The sequence below is a fragment of the Neoarthrinium moseri genome (assembly GCF_022829205.1).
Source record: "Neoarthrinium moseri strain CBS 164.80 chromosome Unknown scaffold31_Wmoseri_CBS_16480, whole genome shotgun sequence".
Lineage (NCBI taxonomy): Eukaryota > Fungi > Ascomycota > Sordariomycetes > Amphisphaeriales > Apiosporaceae > Neoarthrinium > Neoarthrinium moseri.
Window position 1 is genome coordinate 184,597 of NW_026055145.1, and position 19,726 is coordinate 204,322.

The 19,726-nt window shown below is 54.4% G+C and overlaps 7 protein-coding genes across 7 annotated transcripts; 3 read left to right on the plus strand and 4 right to left on the minus strand.

Moving 5' to 3' along the window:
* Window positions 1-804: 804 nt before the first annotated feature.
* Window positions 805-1,527, minus strand: JN550_007809 (uncharacterized protein; the record flags this gene model as incomplete). The annotated part of the gene is made up of 1 exon (XM_049319701.1): window positions 805-1,527. One exon carries the CDS (start codon window positions 1,525-1,527, stop codon window positions 805-807), a length of 723 nt encoding a protein of 240 aa, XP_049170165.1.
* Window positions 1,528-3,262: 1,735 nt separating this feature from the next.
* On the plus strand, window positions 3,263-4,749 carry JN550_007810 (uncharacterized protein; the record flags this gene model as incomplete). Its single annotated transcript, XM_049319702.1, has 3 exons — window positions 3,263-3,599; window positions 3,672-4,411; window positions 4,462-4,749. The coding sequence occupies 3 exons, from the start codon at window positions 3,263-3,265 to the stop codon at window positions 4,747-4,749; spliced, it is 1,365 nt and encodes a 454-aa protein (XP_049170166.1).
* A 1,145-nt stretch (window positions 4,750-5,894) lies between these two features.
* Window positions 5,895-10,241, plus strand: JN550_007811 (uncharacterized protein; the record flags this gene model as incomplete). The annotated part of the gene is made up of 1 exon (XM_049319703.1): window positions 5,895-10,241. One exon carries the CDS (start codon window positions 5,895-5,897, stop codon window positions 10,239-10,241), a length of 4,347 nt encoding a protein of 1,448 aa, XP_049170167.1.
* A 460-nt stretch (window positions 10,242-10,701) lies between these two features.
* On the minus strand, window positions 10,702-10,976 carry JN550_007812 (uncharacterized protein; the record flags this gene model as incomplete). Its single annotated transcript, XM_049319704.1, has 2 exons — window positions 10,702-10,922; window positions 10,973-10,976. 2 exons carry the CDS (start codon window positions 10,974-10,976, stop codon window positions 10,702-10,704), a joined length of 225 nt encoding a protein of 74 aa, XP_049170168.1.
* A 1,162-nt stretch (window positions 10,977-12,138) lies between these two features.
* JN550_007813 (uncharacterized protein) lies at window positions 12,139-14,935 on the minus strand (the record flags this gene model as incomplete). Its single annotated transcript, XM_049319705.1, has 3 exons — window positions 12,139-12,663; window positions 12,723-14,680; window positions 14,806-14,935. The coding sequence occupies 3 exons, from the start codon at window positions 14,933-14,935 to the stop codon at window positions 12,139-12,141; spliced, it is 2,613 nt and encodes an 870-aa protein (XP_049170169.1).
* A 1,882-nt stretch (window positions 14,936-16,817) lies between these two features.
* Window positions 16,818-17,487, plus strand: JN550_007814 (uncharacterized protein; the record flags this gene model as incomplete). Its single annotated transcript, XM_049319706.1, has 2 exons — window positions 16,818-16,929; window positions 17,024-17,487. 2 exons carry the CDS (start codon window positions 16,818-16,820, stop codon window positions 17,485-17,487), a joined length of 576 nt encoding a protein of 191 aa, XP_049170170.1.
* A 349-nt stretch (window positions 17,488-17,836) lies between these two features.
* On the minus strand, window positions 17,837-18,898 carry JN550_007815 (uncharacterized protein; the record flags this gene model as incomplete). The annotated part of the gene is made up of 2 exons (XM_049319707.1): window positions 17,837-18,730; window positions 18,782-18,898. 2 exons carry the CDS (start codon window positions 18,896-18,898, stop codon window positions 17,837-17,839), a joined length of 1,011 nt encoding a protein of 336 aa, XP_049170171.1.
* Between the last annotated feature and the right edge of the window lie 828 nt (window positions 18,899-19,726).

A 19,726-nucleotide genomic window follows, 5' to 3' on the forward strand; every position in this document is an offset into this window, starting at 1 on the left:
TGATAGCTGTCATGGCCGCATCTTAACACAAGCTCTTCCTTGACTCAATTTGACATGTCTGGACTCCTTCAAGTAGCTTGATCCCCAACAAATGTCCTAGGAAGCTCTTTCCGCTTAGAGTGGAAGAATCGCCTCAGCAATATAAAGCCAACAGCGCCACCCAGCAAGACGAATATCAAGATACAGATCATAGCGATGAGAGCGCCAGAAGTGTGTTCAGCTCTGGGTAACAGCGTACGTGCTTGGTTCGGTTGGACGAAGGCCGACATGAGAGTGGAGGCCAAGGCCATGATCAGGGGGGCTCAAGTCGTTCCAAATCTTCGGTGCTAAGCTCCGTTCAGGACGAGGCCACTCATGTGATATACGACGTAAGTGCCGAGCTCTTGAGCGAACGCTCTGTGCTGGACGCTGGAAGCGTTATAGTTTTGACTTCGGACTAGGATTATATAAAAGATCAAAGCGCTTTGTTCCCCTCGAGGCGCTGCTAGCTGAGGTCGAGATTGGCAAGTTCAGTGCTAGTATCATTGTGAACGTCTTTGTTCTGTCAAGTAAGCTAAGGCGTGGGTTCATTGGCTTATTATTCATGATATCTATCCAGAATTAGGGGCCTGTGTTCAACTTGTGTTCTTACCACCTGTCTGAGAGGCGGCACCCTTCTAATCTCGTGGTCATTCTATACATTTAACCGTGATATTACATTAATCATCGAGGATTCTTCCTCGGCATCATACTTCAGAACGCTGTACCAGCAGCGCACATGGTCACATGGCCTGTTTATACATGGTATAACAACCCATCCGTTGCCTACTGGTTGCGAATGTGCCTGCGGAGGTTCGTTCCGTTCCAAGCAGGATAAGTCGTGTGGTAAAATCCATCATCGTAGGTCGTTGAACTTGTGCTTGGTTGCGGATATGAAGTCGTAACATATGATGTAGGGGTAGTGCTACTGCTTGAGATGGCGGTGGCACTAGGTGTGCTCTGAGTCTGGAGCGAAGTACTCCTCGTAGCTGGTAACGAGGGTGATGTGGTGAGAGTGGAATGCGTCGCACTGGCAACTGATGAAGTGCTAGTGCAAGACGTCGAAACACTTGTCGAAATAGTCGTTGGTACGGATGGTGCTGTCGATGTTATAGACGTCGCCGGGGAGATGCTTGTGACTGTGGCAGTCGCAGTAGTGGGCTGGATATCAATAATCGAGATCGTAGAGATGACGTTCGTGGTTGGGGTGGTGGTGACCACGACGGTTGCGGTTTTGTGCTCTGTCACTGGCGGCGAAGTCTCAATTATGGTCTTCGTTGCTGGTGTGGCCGATGCGACGACGGTCTCGACGACGGTGGTAGCTGGGGGCTTTCCGGACGCGGAATCTCCATCGCCCCCGCTACCATCAATCGGCACTACCGAATAGGAGGCTCTTGCTACGAGAGGTTCGACAGGGGCTTCCCGAGCGGCGAGCAAAGGCAACGCCGCCGTATAAGAACAGAGGGATGCAAAAGCAAACAGAAGCGGGACGGGAAGTTGGGACCGCATCTTGACAGGAGAGAGGCTCAAGATGCCAGGTGAAGATGCGACGAACCTTGCAGACTGGACTTGTCTTTGTGGATCTGCAGGATGAGCAAGAGAAGGGGAAACGGATAGACCTACCGTACTAGCAGACTTGGTTTTATTGTATTGGAGCCATCTGGGGAAGTTGACGATATTCAGAAGGCTGGTGACTCGGCGCACGAGTGGGAATGTGATGGAGTTGGTGGTGTTCATATCTCAGGTGGCTGGTAGCGCTTTGGTCCCCTGGAATAAGCTCCCAGTGCTGCCTGCCGATTGGCTCGGATCGTATTCCAGCCACCAAAGTTGCCGATTCTGGAAAGCGCCGCAGAGCAAGTACTCAGGTACCTTGCACTAGCGCTCTTCTAGGTTCCATCGCCCCCGGCTCTGCCAACTGTGTGTGTGTACCTTGCCGACTTGGAGAGGCCCCTGTGGTCTAGGTTTAAGTTACAGTATGTCGTTCCGACTCGAAGACCTATTGCCGGCACTTATTGCGTCGTCGCAGAATGCTGGTAATTCAAAGCATTCTTGATGCTGTGACATGTAGACATGTCGATTTTGCGCAGCCTTGAAATGAACGCCTTGTGCTGGGAGCTCCTGGTTGTTAACAAAGACCATCCCGGTTTCTAGAAGAAATAGGCATTCGAGGCTGTGTCTGAGCTAATCTCGGCCGTTGGGCTGCCTCCACTCCTACCAATGGGCCAATGCCCCGCGGGGTTGCGGCTTGCTGCGACCCATGGTCGTTCTTGAGTTGGTCGTTGTTCGGCTACATCAGTAACTACAGATCATGCTCATGATAGCTGGAGAGGGAAGGTATTCTATGGGGATAGCCAAGTACATACATGATGCATGTCATCTTTGGATCTGGACTACGGAGTACTTGACTAACCTAATCGCCCAGGTATCCAAGTAGCTCTGTTCATGCCTGTGCCACCCTCGCGGCGCTGGAAGCACGTCACTCGCTGTGGCTTATGGGGCTTGGGGGGTGCTGGCCCCGCGGAGCTGCTGCTGTTGCTGCCCGCATCTGTTCAAGTAGTTCGGACGGGCAAGGGTGTGAAATGCATGTTTGGTCGATCCCGGGTTTGCAAGGACCAACTCTTGTTTCGAAACATTAGAGCCTGAGTATAACCGTGTGGCACCTGAAGGCATCGCAGTATAGCTTGTCACTCGTCTAGACCCACGGGAAAGTAGACCAGTCACACCAATCTCTACTTCCTGCAGCGGACGGGAGTTGCTGGCCGCCATCACGGATACACGGCTCGCAGGCGCTGCCCGATTTGTGGAGCAATTCTTCTGGGATGACGTTGAAAGTCTGACAGCATCCAAGGCTGCTCCGCCACTAAGCTACCGCGGCACCGTAGCTGTGAACAGGTGGGCTGTTGGTATTCTATGCGCAAATGGTGCTAGCTACCGCGACCATCGCACAAGGCGCCAGTCACACCCATAAGAAGCTGGTCACAGCCTCCTTGGGTGGCGTGCAAGCTGCGTAGACCACACACACACACTCTCTCTCGATCTCTCTCTATTTCTCTCTCGCCGTGAGCATTTGAAATATTGCCATCCGCCGTCTATCCTCCCGACCCGCTCCTTGCTTTGTGCTACCGACTTACAACAACAAACTCCCACGTCCCTGCAGGTCTCCTGGGCCATCTTCTCTTTCCTCCCCTCGCATTCCTTCAGAATCTACAGATCAACAGACCTACCAACCCACAGACACATCTTGATGTCGTACAACCAGTACCCCAACTACGGGCAGCAGGGCTACGGTCCTCCCCCGGGTGGCCCGCCTCCTCAGCAGTATGCTTACGGCCAACCTCCCCCGCCGGGTCCGCACGGCGCATACGGCCATCCACCACCGCCGCAACAGTACCCTCCTCCGGGCGGGCATTATCCCCCGCCACCGCAGCACGGCGCCTACGGGCAGCCGCCTCCCCCGCATGGCAGCCCGTATCCTCCACAGGGCGGACACTATCCACCGCCGGCCCAGCCTTACGGCGGGCACTCACCTCAGCCGCCATATGGCGCCCCTCCCCCAGGACCTCCCCCTCCGCAGGGTCACTGTAAGCAACCATGGCCCGTTCCAAGCCGGACCCGTTGTGATAAGTCGGATGCTAATATACTTCGTTCACTAGATGGTGCCCCCCAAGGCGGCTACGCTGCACCTGTGCCACACTACGCCGGACCTCCTACGCAACCAAGTCTCGGATACGGCCCTCCGCAGATCATTCAGTGGGACGCCAGTCCTGACGCGCAGGCCCTTCGAAGTGCGATGAAAGGCTTCGGCACAGACGAAAAGACTCTCATCCGTGTTCTCGCCAACAAGGATCCGCTGCAGATCGAGGCCCTCAAGTCCACATACTTCCGCAACTTCAGTCGCAGCCTAGAGAAGGATGTGATTTCAGAGACGCGAGGTTGGTTCGAAAAGGGCCTCGTAGCACTGATTCAGGGCCCGTTGCTGCACGACTGCCACTCCCTATACAACGCCATGAGTGGACCAGGAACCAAGGAGAAAGTCATGAACGACGTCTTGCTCAGTCGGTCAAATGCAGATATGCGAGCTATCAAGAGCAAGTACCAGCAGACGTTTGGCAGGTCACTCGAGGACGATGTAAAGGGGGACCTGAGCATGAAGACGGAGCAGCATTTTGTGATTGTTCTCGGTGCAACCCGTGCCGAGGACAACGCACCCGTCATTCCTCATGATATTGACCGAGACGTCATGGACCTCTACCGTGCCGGCGAGGGCAAGATTGGCACTCACGAGATGATTTTCTGCTCCATTCTCAGTTCACGCAACGACAACCAGATACGCGCCATTGCCCATGCCTATCAACAAAAGTTTGGAAAGAGCCTCGCAGAGGTAATCCGCAAGGTAAGTTCACTGATCTCATGTGCAATAGCTTGGTGCTAACATAGCGTCAGGAGTTCAATGGTCACATGAAGGATGCACTATTATATCAGCTCAACCACGCCGCTGATAAATATATGCATGCGGCGGCCATGCTAGAAGATGCTATGGCGGGACTGGGTACCAAGGACCATCTCCTCGTCGGCCGCATCGTCAAGTACCATTGGGACCGCACTGATATCGCGAATATCAAGGGCGCATTCCAACACCGATATAAGACGTCCTTGGCCAAACGGATCAAGGGCGAAACGAGTGGGGATTACGAGCGGTTGATGTTGGCTTGCATCGGGGAGCCCATCTAAGTCATGGGCACACTATGTTTCTAGGGAGCGGCGTACTCGGATTGATACCTCGGAATAGGGTTGTACGTATTACTAGGAATGACGAACATAGCTAATTAACATAATGCGGGCTGTGCGCCGGGTACCATTCCCTTGGGGATATATTTTTTTTCGCATATGGACATCGAGACTCGATATTAGAGTTTGGCAAAATTAGTGTCGCCTCGTCATTGAGCGTATCGTAGCAGTCGTCGAAAGAGTATCTGCATCCGCATGCAGGCTGCGAGACATTGTGCTGTCAACCGTTTCAGGGAACCCGTACCCGATGCACGTCCAGAGGTTCAGCCCATGCAATGCCATCTAAGCGACGGCACGTCCAACCTGCTGCTAGCCGCTGGGCCGGGATAGTATCTGGGGTTGCCCATTGCGGCTGCCAGCAAGCAGAGCGCAGCAGTAAAACGCATTCTCTGTTACAATGCATTATAGCCTCGCCCAACATGGCGAATATTTGAGTGGCATGGTCACGCAAAGGGCAGGTGATCCACTGTCCTGTAGCCTGCCGACGGGGTGCTTCTCGTGTTAAAAACCTCCGACGGGCTCGCTTGACACCTCCGAGGACGCACGCCCAGCCTATCAGTGCCAGCACATCTCGCGAGCCATTGATAGGGCTGCACTTGCAGGAGAGACAACCAACAGAACAAAAAAAAGGCATCTTCCAGCGCGGAAACGATTCCCTCACCACGGCCAAATGCACGGCTTCTGCAAGTGATGTCTGCAGCGGTGAGGCGCACGGTGCCGCACCAGGGCCGGCCAGGCAGAGGGCAGACTGGATGGATGGAGTTCACCAGCGAAGATCGTTCTCCACTCTGGACAGGTCAACGGTTAACCTTCCTAGGCTCTGCCCCCAAATCTTCTCTGAACGTTACATGAACTAACTACTTTGCTTTGCACACTTTTGGTCGGGGCATTGAAACTAACTTTTTGGTGCCAATGGCTACCGACTGAGGACCCTTCTCTACCTCAATCATATACCTATCTCCGTTACGGTTATGCGGTCTTTCTACTACAGCCAATATGAAGAAGCACAACGCTTTCTTGGGGAGCCCTACTCTCCCCATCATCTTGCTGTCCCAGGCTCGCATCCTGGACTGTTCCTCCCGCACGATATGGACGGTAGATACAGCTCAATAGCCCAAGCGGCTCTGTCTGGAGCCCTCCTTTTCATCTTCTTACTGCGTCTGCTACTTCCCAAAGCACCCCAGTGGTGCAGCAGCTTTGCTCAGGAGGAAAGTGAGCAAGGGCCTCACCGGTTGAAGCAGTGGTCTTGGCCGACTATCGGACTCGTACTATTTTCAATCGGCGGATTGGCCCTGGCTATAGTCTCCGCGATAGCTACCCCGAAAACACTATGGGTCTGGCTTGACCTTGTGCCATGGGTAATCACTGCGCTCATCCTACTTATCGACCGGCCGCGCAAAACGCCGAAGACGGTACTGACTATACTCGGCGGCGCTGGTCTTGGCATTATCTTCCACCTATATGCGACCTATAATACTTCCCAGGAAGTCAACATACTACACATTGGACAACTTTGTGTCGCTTTTGGTGCAATCACTATTATTCTTTCGATGCCCATGAGAGATCCCGACTTACCGACAGACGGGATTGCTGGACCGCATGATGCAGCAACCCATGAACTCCGCAGCCCCGAAGACAGATTATCTCTGTGGCAGTTCATGACTGTATCGTGGATGGCTCCCTTGATGAGAGCGGGTTCTAGCAAGAAGCTCAATGACGAAGATGTGTGGCTACTGCCATACGAGTTTCAGCACAGCCGCCTGCACGTGTTATTCAGAGATCTCCAGGGCTCGCTTATATGGAGGCTCATGCTTGCGAACGGCCTAGATCTTATCATCACCACTTCACTAGGCATCCTGGAGACAGCAGCAAATTTGGCAGGTCCGCTCCTGCTAAAAGCTTTGATAGCCTCCATTGAGAAAAAGGGGGACACTCGGGGCGAGTCCGTCTTCTTCGCTATTGCTATTCTGATCGTACGACTTGTCGCGTGCCAATCCGCTGTTTTCAGCCTTTGGTACTGTCGCCGGGCTTATGAGCGCTCTCGCGGTGAGATGATCACGACCATCTACGCCAAAACCTTGACCAGGAAATCCCAGGGGTTCATGCCCGGTGAAAAAGACCCGGCTCATGTCAACGGGAACTCGCTGAACGGCGGTAAGCCAAAAGAAGGCAAACTGGCTCGACTCCTTGTATGGTTGAAAATACGGAAGGGTCGTCCTAAGCAAGTTGTTGACAACGCGAAACCTCCGGCTACGATGGGTAAAATTTTGAATCTGATGAGGAACGACTGCTATGAGGTGGCCCAGCGGTTCTGGGAATTCCCAAACCTCATTACCAAACCTTTGCAATTTGCGCTGTCTCTCTTTTTGGTATGGCAGTTTTTGGGTTGGCCATGCTTGCTCGGTGTAGCATGGGTAGTCTTCATACAGTTGCTCAATGCTGCCACGGTTAAAGGGCTTCTGTCCCGAGAGCGCCTTCGAAGAGCAGCAACGGACAACCGTCTCCAAGCAACCTCGCAATTCGTCGAGGCTATTCGGCACTTGAGGTGGTATGACTGGCAAGGCAAATGGCTCGACAAAATCATGACGGCAAGAAACCGTGAGCTCCACATGAAGGTGATTACTGGACTATGGACCGCCGCTATAGGGACTATCAACATTTCAGCCGGAATGCTCTTCCCGGTTGTTAGCTTCTTCGCCTACACCTATATCGCCGGCAGGCCACTTTCGGTGGAAATCGCTTTTCCAGTACTTCAGCTATTCAACATGCTTGAGACTAGCTTGAAAGAGCTCCCCGATCTCATCCTGGTTGTCCTAAATGCCTCCGTGGCTATAGATCGGCTTGAAACTTTTATGAAGGAGCCTGATAAGGAAGAGGGCTGCTTAAGCGAAGCAATTACGGACATCGAGTTCAAAGACGCTTCTCTGGCTTGGCCAGGGACTCACAGTCCTGTTCTAAACGACCTGAATCTAAACTTCTCGACCGGACTTACCGTTGTCTGCGGCAAGGTAGGGTCTGGGAAAAGCGCCCTTTTGCAAGCGATTCTTGGGGAGCTTGACCGCCGACACGGTGACTGCACCCGTCCAGATGAGATGATAGGCTACTGCGCCCAGTCGCCCTGGCTACAACATATGAGTATTAGAGAAAATATTCTCTTTTCCGCACCTTACGATCCCGTCCGGTACCGCCAGGTTATAGACGCCTGTGCCCTGACCCCAGATCTGGCCAACTTTGAAGGTGGTGACCTTGCTTTCGTCGGAGAAAACGGTATAGGACTTTCAGGAGGCCAAAAGGCTCGCGTCGCCCTGGCCCGCGCCGTGTACAGTCAATCTCGCATTCTTCTACTTGACGACCCCTTGGCGCCACTGGATCACAACACTGCTGAGTCTATCGTCCAGAAGCTCTTCCGCGGAAAACTGGTTGAGGGACGCACAGTCATACTTGTCACCCATCGTGTCGATTTGGTGATGCATCTAGCTGACCAAGTTGTTGAGATTGATGGTGGCAAAGCACACGTATTGAATCCCGAAGAAATACCACGTCAGATCGCGGTACTGTCTGAAACGGCCAAACAACTTGATGCCCAACAAGATTCAGAGGCAGATTCAAAGCCAGATGAAGCTGCCGTGCCAGACAAGTTTATCGAAGAGGAGCACCGCAAGACGGGAGGCGTGGTCCTCTCGGTATACTGGACCTACATCAGAGCAGGCATGCTGAGATGGTGGGCCGTGCTCATCGTCGCATTCTCCATTTTCAGAGGTGCTCGTATCTTCAGCGGCTGGTTCGTCAAGGCATTTTCCGAGGGCTACCCCAAACAGCACACTGAGACAGGCCGGCACATAGCCTATCTCGCACAGAAGACATTGACTGTTACTGGAGAAGTAGCCTCAAATCAGACACGCTCCATTGTCGATCACCTCTTCGATAATCTACCGCCACCTGATCAAAACGTTGGCCCGTGGTTGCTTTGGTACCTCGGCATAGCACTGGTGATGACACTGCTATTCGCCATCTGCCAGTGTTTCCTGCTGCTTATTCTCTATATCGCTGCCAAGAACCTGTTTGTAAAGGTCATTACACGGGTCAGCAACGCGACGTTCCGCTTTTACGACGTCACCCCGATCGGGCGGTTGATGAACCGTTTGACTTCGGACATTGGTATGCTTGACGGTGGGATTATATCACCGTTGCAGAATATGGCATTTTTCTTCCTGACATGGGTCAGTGCAATGGTTATCATTGCATTCGTGACGCCCGTGTTTTTCATCTTTGCTCTGCTAATGACAGCCGCCTTCGTCTATGTCTTTATGATGTTTTTGCCTACGTCGCAGAGTCTCCGTCGCCTGGAAATGGTATCACTGAGTCCTCTAATGTCAAACTTTGGAATCTTGTTAGATGGGTTGGCAACAATTCGAGCATTCAAGGCACAGCCCAATTTCCAGAACCGGAACATCGTGGTGACCGATGCTTTCCAGCAAAAGGACCATTTCTATTGGTCGCTTCAGTCCTGGTTGATGTACCGTTTCGACTCTCTCTCGGCTTTCTCGACCTTCGTGCTCACGATGATTGCACTCTACAATGGTCTAAGCTCCGGGTTGACTGCTTTCGTGCTGACAACAGCCGCGCAGTTTGTCGACGCAACACACTCCTTATGTAAGGTATACGGACAGCTGCAGATGGATTTTGTCTCGGTCGAACGTGTCATCGAGCTCCTCGAACTGGAAGAAGAGCCAAGCGGACATATCGACCCGCCGGCATCTTGGCCCTCACACGGAGACGATATACAGTTCGACTCCGTGACCATGAAGTATGCGCCGCATCTCGAGCCCTCACTATCAGATGTGACCTTCTCTATTCCAGGCGGGTCTACTTGCGCGGTCCTGGGGAGAACAGGCTCTGGCAAGAGCACCCTGGCCCTGGCCCTACTGGCCACCCTGCGGCCAGAGAAGGGCAACATAAAGGTCGGCACCATGGACATATCCAAGGTGAACGTACACACTTGGCGCCAGCGTATCAGTTTCGTGGCACAGGACCCGGTGCTCTTCCCCGGGACCTTGCGGCAGAACCTTGACCCGCTCGAGGAGCACTCAGACCCCGAGTGCGTCGCGGTGCTGCACCGCATCCTCGGCCCCGGCTGGTCGTTGACGTCGCACGTCGACGGCGGCGGCAAGAACCTCAGCCAGGGCCAGCGGCAGCTCGTCGGCATTGGCCGCGCCGTGCTGCGCCGCAGCGCTGTCGTCGTGCTGGACGAGGCCACGGCCTCGATCGACAAGAAGACGGCGCTCGCCATACAGGATGTTCTGAGGGATGAGCTGCGCCAGAGCACCGTCATCACCATCGCCCACCGGCTCGAGGCCGTCAAGGATGCGGATTATCTAATCCGCCTAGATAGTGGCAGGGTTATCGAGGCAGGCCCCGCGAAGAACTTGCAGTGAAACCCAAGTTCTGGATATGTTGCGAGGTGTAGATGAGGATTTCCCCAGCAGTGTCACAATCCCAACGTCATGTTGAAGTCGCTTTTGAGTTTGCCATCATATTTTAACAATCATGAGTATACACTGTAAAGCAGAATAGATGGAGATTGAAAACATTCGCACCTTGATACTTCGTCGTGATCACGTGAATAGTGAGCCACTTCAGTGTTATAATGTTGTGTACAAACCCGCAGTTTTGCTTCAACCTATGATATGCTTTGCAAAGTCCAAAGACAACATTCTGACTCGAAGAAAAACTCGAGCTCAACACTGCAACGTGGCTTCGTAAATCAAAGCGAAGAAGTAAAGGTGAGGTCTCAACCCATTTAAATTGCCGCGATCTCTATCTGAAAGGACGAGGATGCTTTGATTTCGAAAAGCAAGCCGGTAAACCCTGAGGGAGTTGACTTCATGTCATGCCTTACTTCGCTGAACTGCCCTTGTCCTGATCCTGAGTGTACGTTGGGTTCTTCTGCTCATTGAGAGCCGGTGCCTCAGATGGTACATCCGAACAAATCGTTGTTGCATCGACGTTATTAGAGGGAGTTCCCGGCATTTTGCTGTTCTTGTTATCGTTCTGCTCCTTCGCACGTCGTTGTGCTTCCTCTACCCCAGCCTTTAGCGCCTCGTCCCAAGGATTGGCTACACATCTGGTCAGCCGGTCAAAGTGCCACAAAGGGAGTTTTACTCACACATTATCGAGTTACAACACGAAGATCTAGGAATAGGTCACCTCGTCTAATGGCACTGCAAGGGCCTTTCAAGCTGGTCGCACTGGAGATTCTCGTATGTCTGCTCTTCTCCAGGAAAGGCGTAGCTGGTATATTCGACATCTATTTATACCTCTCGTCAACTCATTCTGGACAAAGCCGCTCGGCCATTATCGACCAGGTCAAAGTTGGATGGATCAGATGAACAACTGCGCCGGAAACGACGTTGGTTCAGCATCAAGTATGTCAGCTTTCTACGAAGCCAAGGCGTGGATCAGGCAGCATATCACGAGGGCCAACAGTTGGTGAACAAAGGATGAAGTGCTTTTGAATACAGTTGACAGAGCCACCAGCTTGCATGGGTTGATCACAAGCCTGGGCTTGATATCACCTGCTGATACCGAATGTGGACTTGGAGCCTCCAACAAAGAGCTCAGTTTGAAGCAGAGCAACCAACAGCCGCTGGAATCGGACACTTGGTATCATAACAAAGGGATATACGTAGTTTGCACCAAATCACGGGATGAAGTCTGGGATATTACCCAATACCCAACAGATGGCGGTGTACGCCGTGCATGACCGTTGCCAAAATCCTCAGCGCTAAATGCGTGGCCCCAACGTCTATCTTGCACGAACGACAGAATAATTTAGAATCCTCGTTGAGTCAATCTGATTTGGGCTATGAGCCTACTTCCCCGACCTTCAATATCAAGGAGTATAATCCTACAAGTGAGATGCACCTTCGCAAGGTCATCAGTGACAATCGATTCGGTTTCTTGCCAGCGTCCATGATCATTCTGTGTCTCTAGACTGGCGACGGCTTAAAACAAATCAAACTCCCGCCAAACTGAATTCATGCAAACGCCTTGTGCTCCGCAAACCACGGTGACTGGAAAGATAGTCCGCTACTACTGACCGCCAAAGGGGTCGTAGCATGGGGTGTCCAGATGGGAGGCATCAAATGCATCGCCGAGCGTCTGCAAAGCAAGTTCTGAAGTGTAATACAATGGGTCCTGGGGACCAATCCTAGGCCAGGAGGAGCCTGGGGACGTGGTTGCTTGGTTCACCTCCCTCTCTACAAGAGGCCGGCGAGAGCTGCTGTCGAAGCTCGCCCTTGGCGGTTCGATGGGTTTGGTAGTTGGATTTCGCTAGTAATTCAACTCGCCACCACCGCCGCCGGCGACGTGGTCCAGGTCTTCGTAGCTCTTTAAGCTGCGGCCCTGGACAGCCTCTCTGGGACCCATAGCCGCGCCACCTGCAGCGGCACCGTCGCCCCATCTACCTGCACCACCGCGCCCACGGCCACCACCTGCACCATCCTGACCCCAGCGTCCTTGTGGCTGGCGTCTGTCGTATGGTCCAGTGCGGTTATTATTGAAGCGGTTACCACCGCCACGGCGGATTGGCCCTGCCCCACGGTCATCGCCTCCGGCATTCCATCCAGCGGCCTGCATAGCACCACCGGCGAACAAAGGAGGCATGCCAGGCATACCGGGAAAGCCGGGGAATGGCGGCATCATGTTGTTCATGGCAAAGTTCTGAAGATTGAAGCCCCGTGGCGTTCCCTGCTGAGTCTGTCCATTGGACGGAGGAAAGTGTCCGTTTGAGTTAGCATCAGTCCTTGACGGTGCGATGTGCGACGGGTCGAGGACATAAGCATTGATGAGATCAAACTAGGCGAAGGTCAGTTACAAGTCCAGAGGGGATGATCGGGGGTATAGGGGGTATTTACCTCCTGCTTCAACTGCTCAAGCCAGTCGGTGTGACGCTTTTCAACGTGTTTCTTCCAAAAGTGGTCCTCCTTGAACAGCTTGGAGCACTCGGGAACCTTGCATCGCCACTTGTGCTCGTCTTCCTGCTTGACAAACTTCGATAGCTCATCGGCGATGGCGTCTTCTGTCAACTTGCCACCAAGTTTCCGAATGTCTGCAGTCTCGGGCTCCAAAATCTGCAAGATTTTGTCTTCGAAAGTCTTCACCCATTTGTACGCGCGTTCAAGTTGCTGTTCGGATTTGGACATGCGAGGCTTGCGATCGTCTGTGGCCTCTCCCTCCTCCTCGTCCTTCGCATCACGTTTCTTTGACGGAAAGGGCTCGCCGTTTGCACTGGCTCGTGCTACGTTCTTGGCTGCTGTCGACAAGGTGCTTCGGGGGCGGCGAAGATGACCACCAGGGCACTTTCGTGTCAACTCATGAATCGAATCGCTCTCAAAGACGCAGAAGAAACAGAAGTTGAAGACACGACGAAGGTACTCGATCATGAGATCGAGTTGCTTCTTCTTTATCAAAAGATCCTCGTCATCAACTTCATCGTCGATTGCGCCTTCGTCTTCATCATCGTCCATCTCACCCTCTTCACCCTCATCCATGTCAAGATCCAAGTTACGCTCCTTCTTAGCCTTCTTGACAGGTGATACAGGAACAGCCGGCTGGAGGCGTCCGGCGTTCTTGAGGTCTTCCACACGTTCCTCGATCTTGAGGGTGGCATTGAAATCGGAACCGAATTCCTCCTCAAACTTGTTGACGAGTCGTTGGACAAGAGTAAGATCCTTCTCGACTCTTTCTGGCGCGGAAAACAAGTCCCATAATGCCTTCTTGCGAGGATTACCGGGCGGGTTGTGCACTCCGACATGGCAGACAAAGTCGCCACGGACCTCGTCCTTGACAGTCTTGCCATTGACGGCATCCAATGCTTTCTCGGCCGTTGAGACAGGAACAGGCGACGATGGCTCCATATCACCATCCTGATCCTTAGGGTCCTCACGATCGATGGGCGGGACTGTCTCGGAAGAAGGATGTAGCATAACCCAGCCCATCCTGTGGTATCGCTTGCTGGGGTTGGGATCACTGAGAGACAGCCACTTGAAGCCACCTTCCTCCTCGCCAAGATGTTCCTTGCAGAAAGCCTCCAGGTTTTGGCGGCTGACATGAGGGGCTATCGTCTTGATGAGGAGGGTCGGTTGGTATAGGTTCTCGTCACGAATCTCGTTGCCCTGGGCAGGGACAAGGTCACCGACCCCAAGAACCTCATTCGCCGCCGTAGCTTCGCCCTCTTCCTTCTCGACCACGCCGCCCACGCCATTGCTTTCGCTCTTGGGAAGTCCCTCGAGAGAAAACTCGTCGAACGTGCCAGACTCGAGGTCCTGCTCCCATTGGCTATAGGCGCCCCGGCGGAACTCATTGATCTGCGCACGGAGGCCGTCTCGAACTTCGGGGATGTAACGCTCGCGGAACCATTGCTCTTTCTTGTGCTCACTGACGAAGCTGCGGGCCATCTTTGCCTGCAGCTCCTCCTTGTACACATCGTAGGCGGCCTGGATCTTGGCCTTCTCCTTGTCTCTGTCCTCTTGGGAGTCTCTGCCACGCGGTCGCTCGGGACGGCGCCCTGTCCGAGCACGTTCCTTCTCCTCTTTGATCTTCTCATTCGCCCGCCACCACTCCCCGAAGTAGGAGAAACCGACCTGGAAGGGTAGCTTGACAGGGTCTGTCAATGGGTTGACGGCAGGCGGGGGAGGCTCATTCGCGCCTTGGCCCGGGACGTAGCGATCAATGTTGGCTGGGGGTGAGGCTACCCGACGAGGACGATCTTCACGATCACGGGGAGGTCCATAGTCCTCTCGGCCGCGGGCCCGGGGTTCGTATCTGTCGACAGGCGGGGGGGAACGGGATCGACGACGAGTGCGATCAAAGCCTGGAGGGGGTCAGTTTGGGGGGGAACTTGAATAGCTTTGCATCAGTGGGAACATCGCCGCGCCGGCATTGCCAGGCTGTGACAAGGCGAGGCCACCCGGGAAGATGTGAACAATGATAACGCACCAGGTGAACGTCCACGATAGAAGCTGTCTGCGCGATCGGACTTTCTGTCGTCACGGGTCCATTCACGGTCGCTCGGTGAGCGCGCAGGGACATCGCGTTCGCGGTCGCGGTACGAGTTGTAGGAGTCCATGGCTGGCAGCGTGTGACGGCGAGGTCGTCGCTCTCTGATACTCTCTAGGTCTGTCAGAGCCGCCCGCGAACTCGGCAGTCAAGCCTTTGTAGCTGGGTTGGGTCGGCGATTTGTCTCGTCAGGTGACGGGGATCGGCAGGGGGAAACGCGGCTCGTGCCTGCTGTTTGGCGACGCGATTGCCGTTAGAGAAATCATTCTGGACAAAAAGTTTGATGGAAGCAACAGAATTGAGGGCTTGATCTGACGGAGGGCCTGGGGGATGAACCCGAAGATGAGAAGAAGGCACAGCTCGCAAGCCAGAAAGAGGAGAGAAGCGGGTTCAGAAAAGAAGAAGAGGCGCAAGCTACGTGCGCAGCAAGCCAGACAAACTAATGCATGGTGGGCGAGAAGAGATAGAAGAAGTTTGCCTGCAACAAGCAGAGGGGGGCAGGATACGAGGTACAGAGAGGTAGAGAGGTCGCGATGGGGGCAGGGTGCTTCAGCAGCAAGGCAAGCAGGGGCAAAAGCGACCCGACGGTGATGATCGACGACGAGGTGACGATGGTGATGACGATGATGATGACGATGATGAGGAGCAGGAGGAGAAAAAGGATAGACGAACTTGCAGATGGGTTGATTGACGATTCACAGTCTCCTCCGGGGGCGCGAAGTCCCAATGGCAGAAGAGTCCTGGAATACGCTGCGTTCGAGGCACGAAGTCAGCAGCGGTTGTCTTGGAGAAGAGAGAGGGAGACAAAGGAGGGTGGAGGCTGCCGCAACGCATCTCACCTTAGCACCTCCAAAGGCCCGGTCGATGCTGCTTGTTTCTGCATTACAGCGCCTAAGTGAATACGCTAACAGCGGAACACCAGAGCCGAACGCCAAAGCGATCCTGCTGGTGGTGAATGATTGGCGGATACAAGACCCGTGCAGCCAAGGTACCTAAGTAGCTTTGAATACGATGCCGGCCACTCGCAAGATAGCGTGGCCCAGGTTTCTTGATGTGCCGGTTAAATGCATTCAGCATTGCTCTCAGCAACTCTACACTGCAGTCCTGTTCCCATTGTCGTTTGTATTTCGGCAATTGCTTACCTGAAGAGTTGATGGACTGTCTTTTCTTTGAATGTCTAGCTTGCTGGATCAGACTTGGTGAATCGGGACGACCTATGATCAGTTCTCAAGTATAAGTTGGTCGCCAGCCACCGATCTTCATGGAGCTGGTCCCCCCGAGTCGTGGGGTTCACAACAGCTGACAACGGACCTCTGATGGACGAGCACGTCCTACTTGCGTGAAGCAGAAATGGCACGGCATGAATCATGCCCTCGATAACACGGGGATGGTTCTTGAGGACGGCAACGCTCTAGGGAGCTGTACCGGGAACTGGCAGACACTGGGAACCACGGTTCGCAAATCTGTCTCGGGCCACCAGCCGAGTTCGACCCATTACACAGCTTGCATACGGGAACACCACGGGTCATATCTATTGTGCAGAAGCTATCGCCGATCCTGGGACCCGTATCCTAGATCTTGTATCGTAGAACTCCTATGCGAATCACAAACCCGGTGTCGAGAACGTGCGCCTCAGCTCTCTCGCTGTCAAAAGTGACCCGATGTCCGAGGCAATGGTTGCACGGGGCCAGAGGCAGACCAATTGACCCCCGGGCCTGGACGGCTGCTGGGGGAGCTCCACACCGTTTGTCTCGTTGAGGCTAAACCGCTACCGACTCGCATGCAGGAACGGCGTGTTCGCTCGTTCCACGCTACGTCATCCACTTGCTTCGCGCGCCGGAGAGCTGGCTCACGTCTTATAAACTAAACCCTCCCTCACGATACCTTTCACCTGAGAAGTCGCCCCAACCAAAGGCCCCCGACCAGAAACCGTCAAACCCGAGGACAGCAAGATGACCACCTACATACCCTACCTCACTATACCCCACGAGGTCTTCTCCAATGCCGCCGCTTCGGTGCTGCTCCCCATCGCCCTGGGGACCGGCGTAGGCTTCAGCACCCGACGTAAGCTGCCCGCCCATCATTCCTCCCCAATCCTCGCCCTCCCTCTTATATTCCGCGTAGACCCGTAAAGACTGACAGCTCCCCTTCCACACAGCCTCCCAGACCCAGAACACGTACCGGCTGATGAAGCAGCCGCCGCTGCGCCCGCCGCCGCAGGTCTTCGGGCCCGTGTGGACGCTGCTGTACGGGCTGATGGGGTACGCGGCGCACCGGGCGGTGACGGCGGGGCTCAACCCGCTGACGTCGACGGTGGGCGGCGTGCAGACGGCCAAGCACGCCGCCACGCTGTACACGATCCAGCTGGGGCTGAACCTGGCCTGGATGCCGCTGTTCTTCGGCCTGCGCAAGCCCGTCGCCGCCCTGGCCGACATCGCCGGCCTCGTCGGCATCAACGGCTACCTGACCTACCTGTTCTTCCAGCTCGACGAGGTCGCCGGCTGGCTGTACGTCCCCTACATGGCCTGGCTGGGCTTCGCGACCTATCTAAATGCCGGTGTCGGCGTCATGAACAACTGGAGAATCACGGACGATGATCTTCTGAAGAGGAAGAACGTATAAGGGTCCATCTGACGCGACAGGCACGTAAGCTTAGGCATCGAGAAGAAAGATTACAGGTTGCCAACTGAGCTATGAGAGTGTTGGAGATACCCCATTCTAATAATAATAATTTGCATGAAAAAAACATTTAGAAATGTGTTCATTTGCCAACATGGTCTATATTTTCTATCCCTGAAACTGACTATTGCCGTGGTTCCGCCATATTCAACCCCAGAATACATGGCCGACATATGATAAAAAGATGGTAATGCCCAACACGGACGCCTAAAACTCCATTTGTGCAGCAGGATGTACTCTCCTTCCTGTCCTGTAACTCTTCTACGGGTATTGGTAGTGCGCCTTACTTCCTTCAGAGCGGCAAATGTCGCTTCAGTCCATCATATATCATGAAAATAAACGCTGAGCTTGGTGCGGACCGGAGGACGGTTATGCCACATCCGCGGTACATTCCTCGTAGGCCATGCTGATGCCACAGCGCGGCCCCCTCCTGGAAGAAAGTGTTCTTCTTCGCCGTCCCTCCGACGGCCGTGGTCTGCATCCTGGATTTGATCGTGTCGGCAGGGAAGAAGAGGAAGTTGTACGACATGCCTGCCGAGGCGCCGGCAACGGCCTGCTGCCAGAGCGGAAGGGCCTCTGTGCGCAGCGCATCTTTCTCGGCCTGTGTGTGGATTCCGCGCTCGTTCCAAACGTAGAACAGCTTGGTTGTAGTTTCTTTGAACCCGAACCAGGCGGCGCACCCACCGGCCTCTCGGAGGAATGTTCCCATCTGGCCGTGCCAGAAACCGATGACTCCTTCATGCTTGTACACGTCCCGTATCACGGAGGGAACGCTCGGTGCTTTGTGTACCATGCCATCCGAGCTCGCCGTTGCGGGCACCTGGATCTTGCACTTGACAAGCTCAATTGGTGTCAAGACGAAGGAGGTGAAGGCACCGGAGAAAGCGCCAGTAAACCAGAGCGCTGGCAGCGGGAGGGCCTGGTCCTTCGCGCACAGCCCCGACTTGTACACGGTCTCTCTTCCCAGCCGCTCGAAGAAGAACAGGCTGCTCGTTTCGAGTGCTGCGCCCACCAAGGGCGCGCTTATGCCCCGGTATAGTCCTGAAAATCCGTCTTGTTTGAGGGACTGGCGGAAACAGTCCAAGGGTCCCGTGTATCGTAGTGGGAGGTGGTCGGGCTGCGATTGCAGCCTGACCTTGACCGTGTCGAAGGGGTATTCGATGTACTTTCCGATTATGCCGGCGATCTGGGAAGGTTAGAAGCTGTTCGGTAAGCGGGAGAGCGGATAGCGGCATACCGAACCATAGAGGATGTCCTCGACGGATTCCATGGCTTGAGATTTCTGCCGGGGTGGGCCTGGCTTGAGAGCCTCGGGGAGAACAGCTCGAGAAGCCTCGACCACAGGGGCCGCCATTTCGTGCATTGATGATGTGCCTGAGTAGAGTGATCGGTATTGAGCGTTGGACTGGTGCCTCAAGTCGCAGCAAAGCTGCAGGCCCGGTAGGGGGTTGGAGTGCGAAGGGCCCCAGGTGGTGTGGGAGTGGCCCGGTGTGTGAAGGGATCCTACGACGAGACGAAACAGCAGAAAAGAATATCCGGGGGAAGAGAGGCCAGGAGGGAAGTCATGACAAGTATATCAGGGGAAGAATCGGCTAGGCGACAATGTGGTTGTTGGTGACCGAGTGTTTAAGCCATGCGTGTACAAGTGTGACCAACGACCAACAGCGCTCCCAAGCAAAAAGTTCGTCACCGCCGGTCAAGTGGGTGCGAGAGATGCACGCCGATGGGGCCAACGCGGTTCGGGCGCATTTCGGGGCCCAAAGCTGAGGCCGACAAGGACTAGGGAAACAGCTCTGGCTGTCCGGGGAGGCCTCAGGACAAAGGTGCCATTGTCTGCCGAAAATATCTCATAGATGCCGGCTTTGGCGTTGTGGTACGAGCGGTCTGCTGCGATGGCCCAGCATGCTCATTATGGAAGTCTTGGGGTGTCGGCAAGCGATGTCGCTGGAGGCTTTGGCCGCTGCCGCCTGGCCGCCTGCCGCTTTGCCCTGTGCGTTCATCTCACCTGGCCACTAGTGCGGGGGAGGGGTCCTTAGAGGGTCCCCAGAGGGTCTGAAAGGAGGAGCCCTGGCTGGCATAGCGTGGCATAGGCACAAAACCTTGGTTATCAGATTGATCTGATAAAATTTCGCAACAGCTAGCAATGGTTAGTCTCCGTGTGTGCAGATTTCGTGGCCCACAA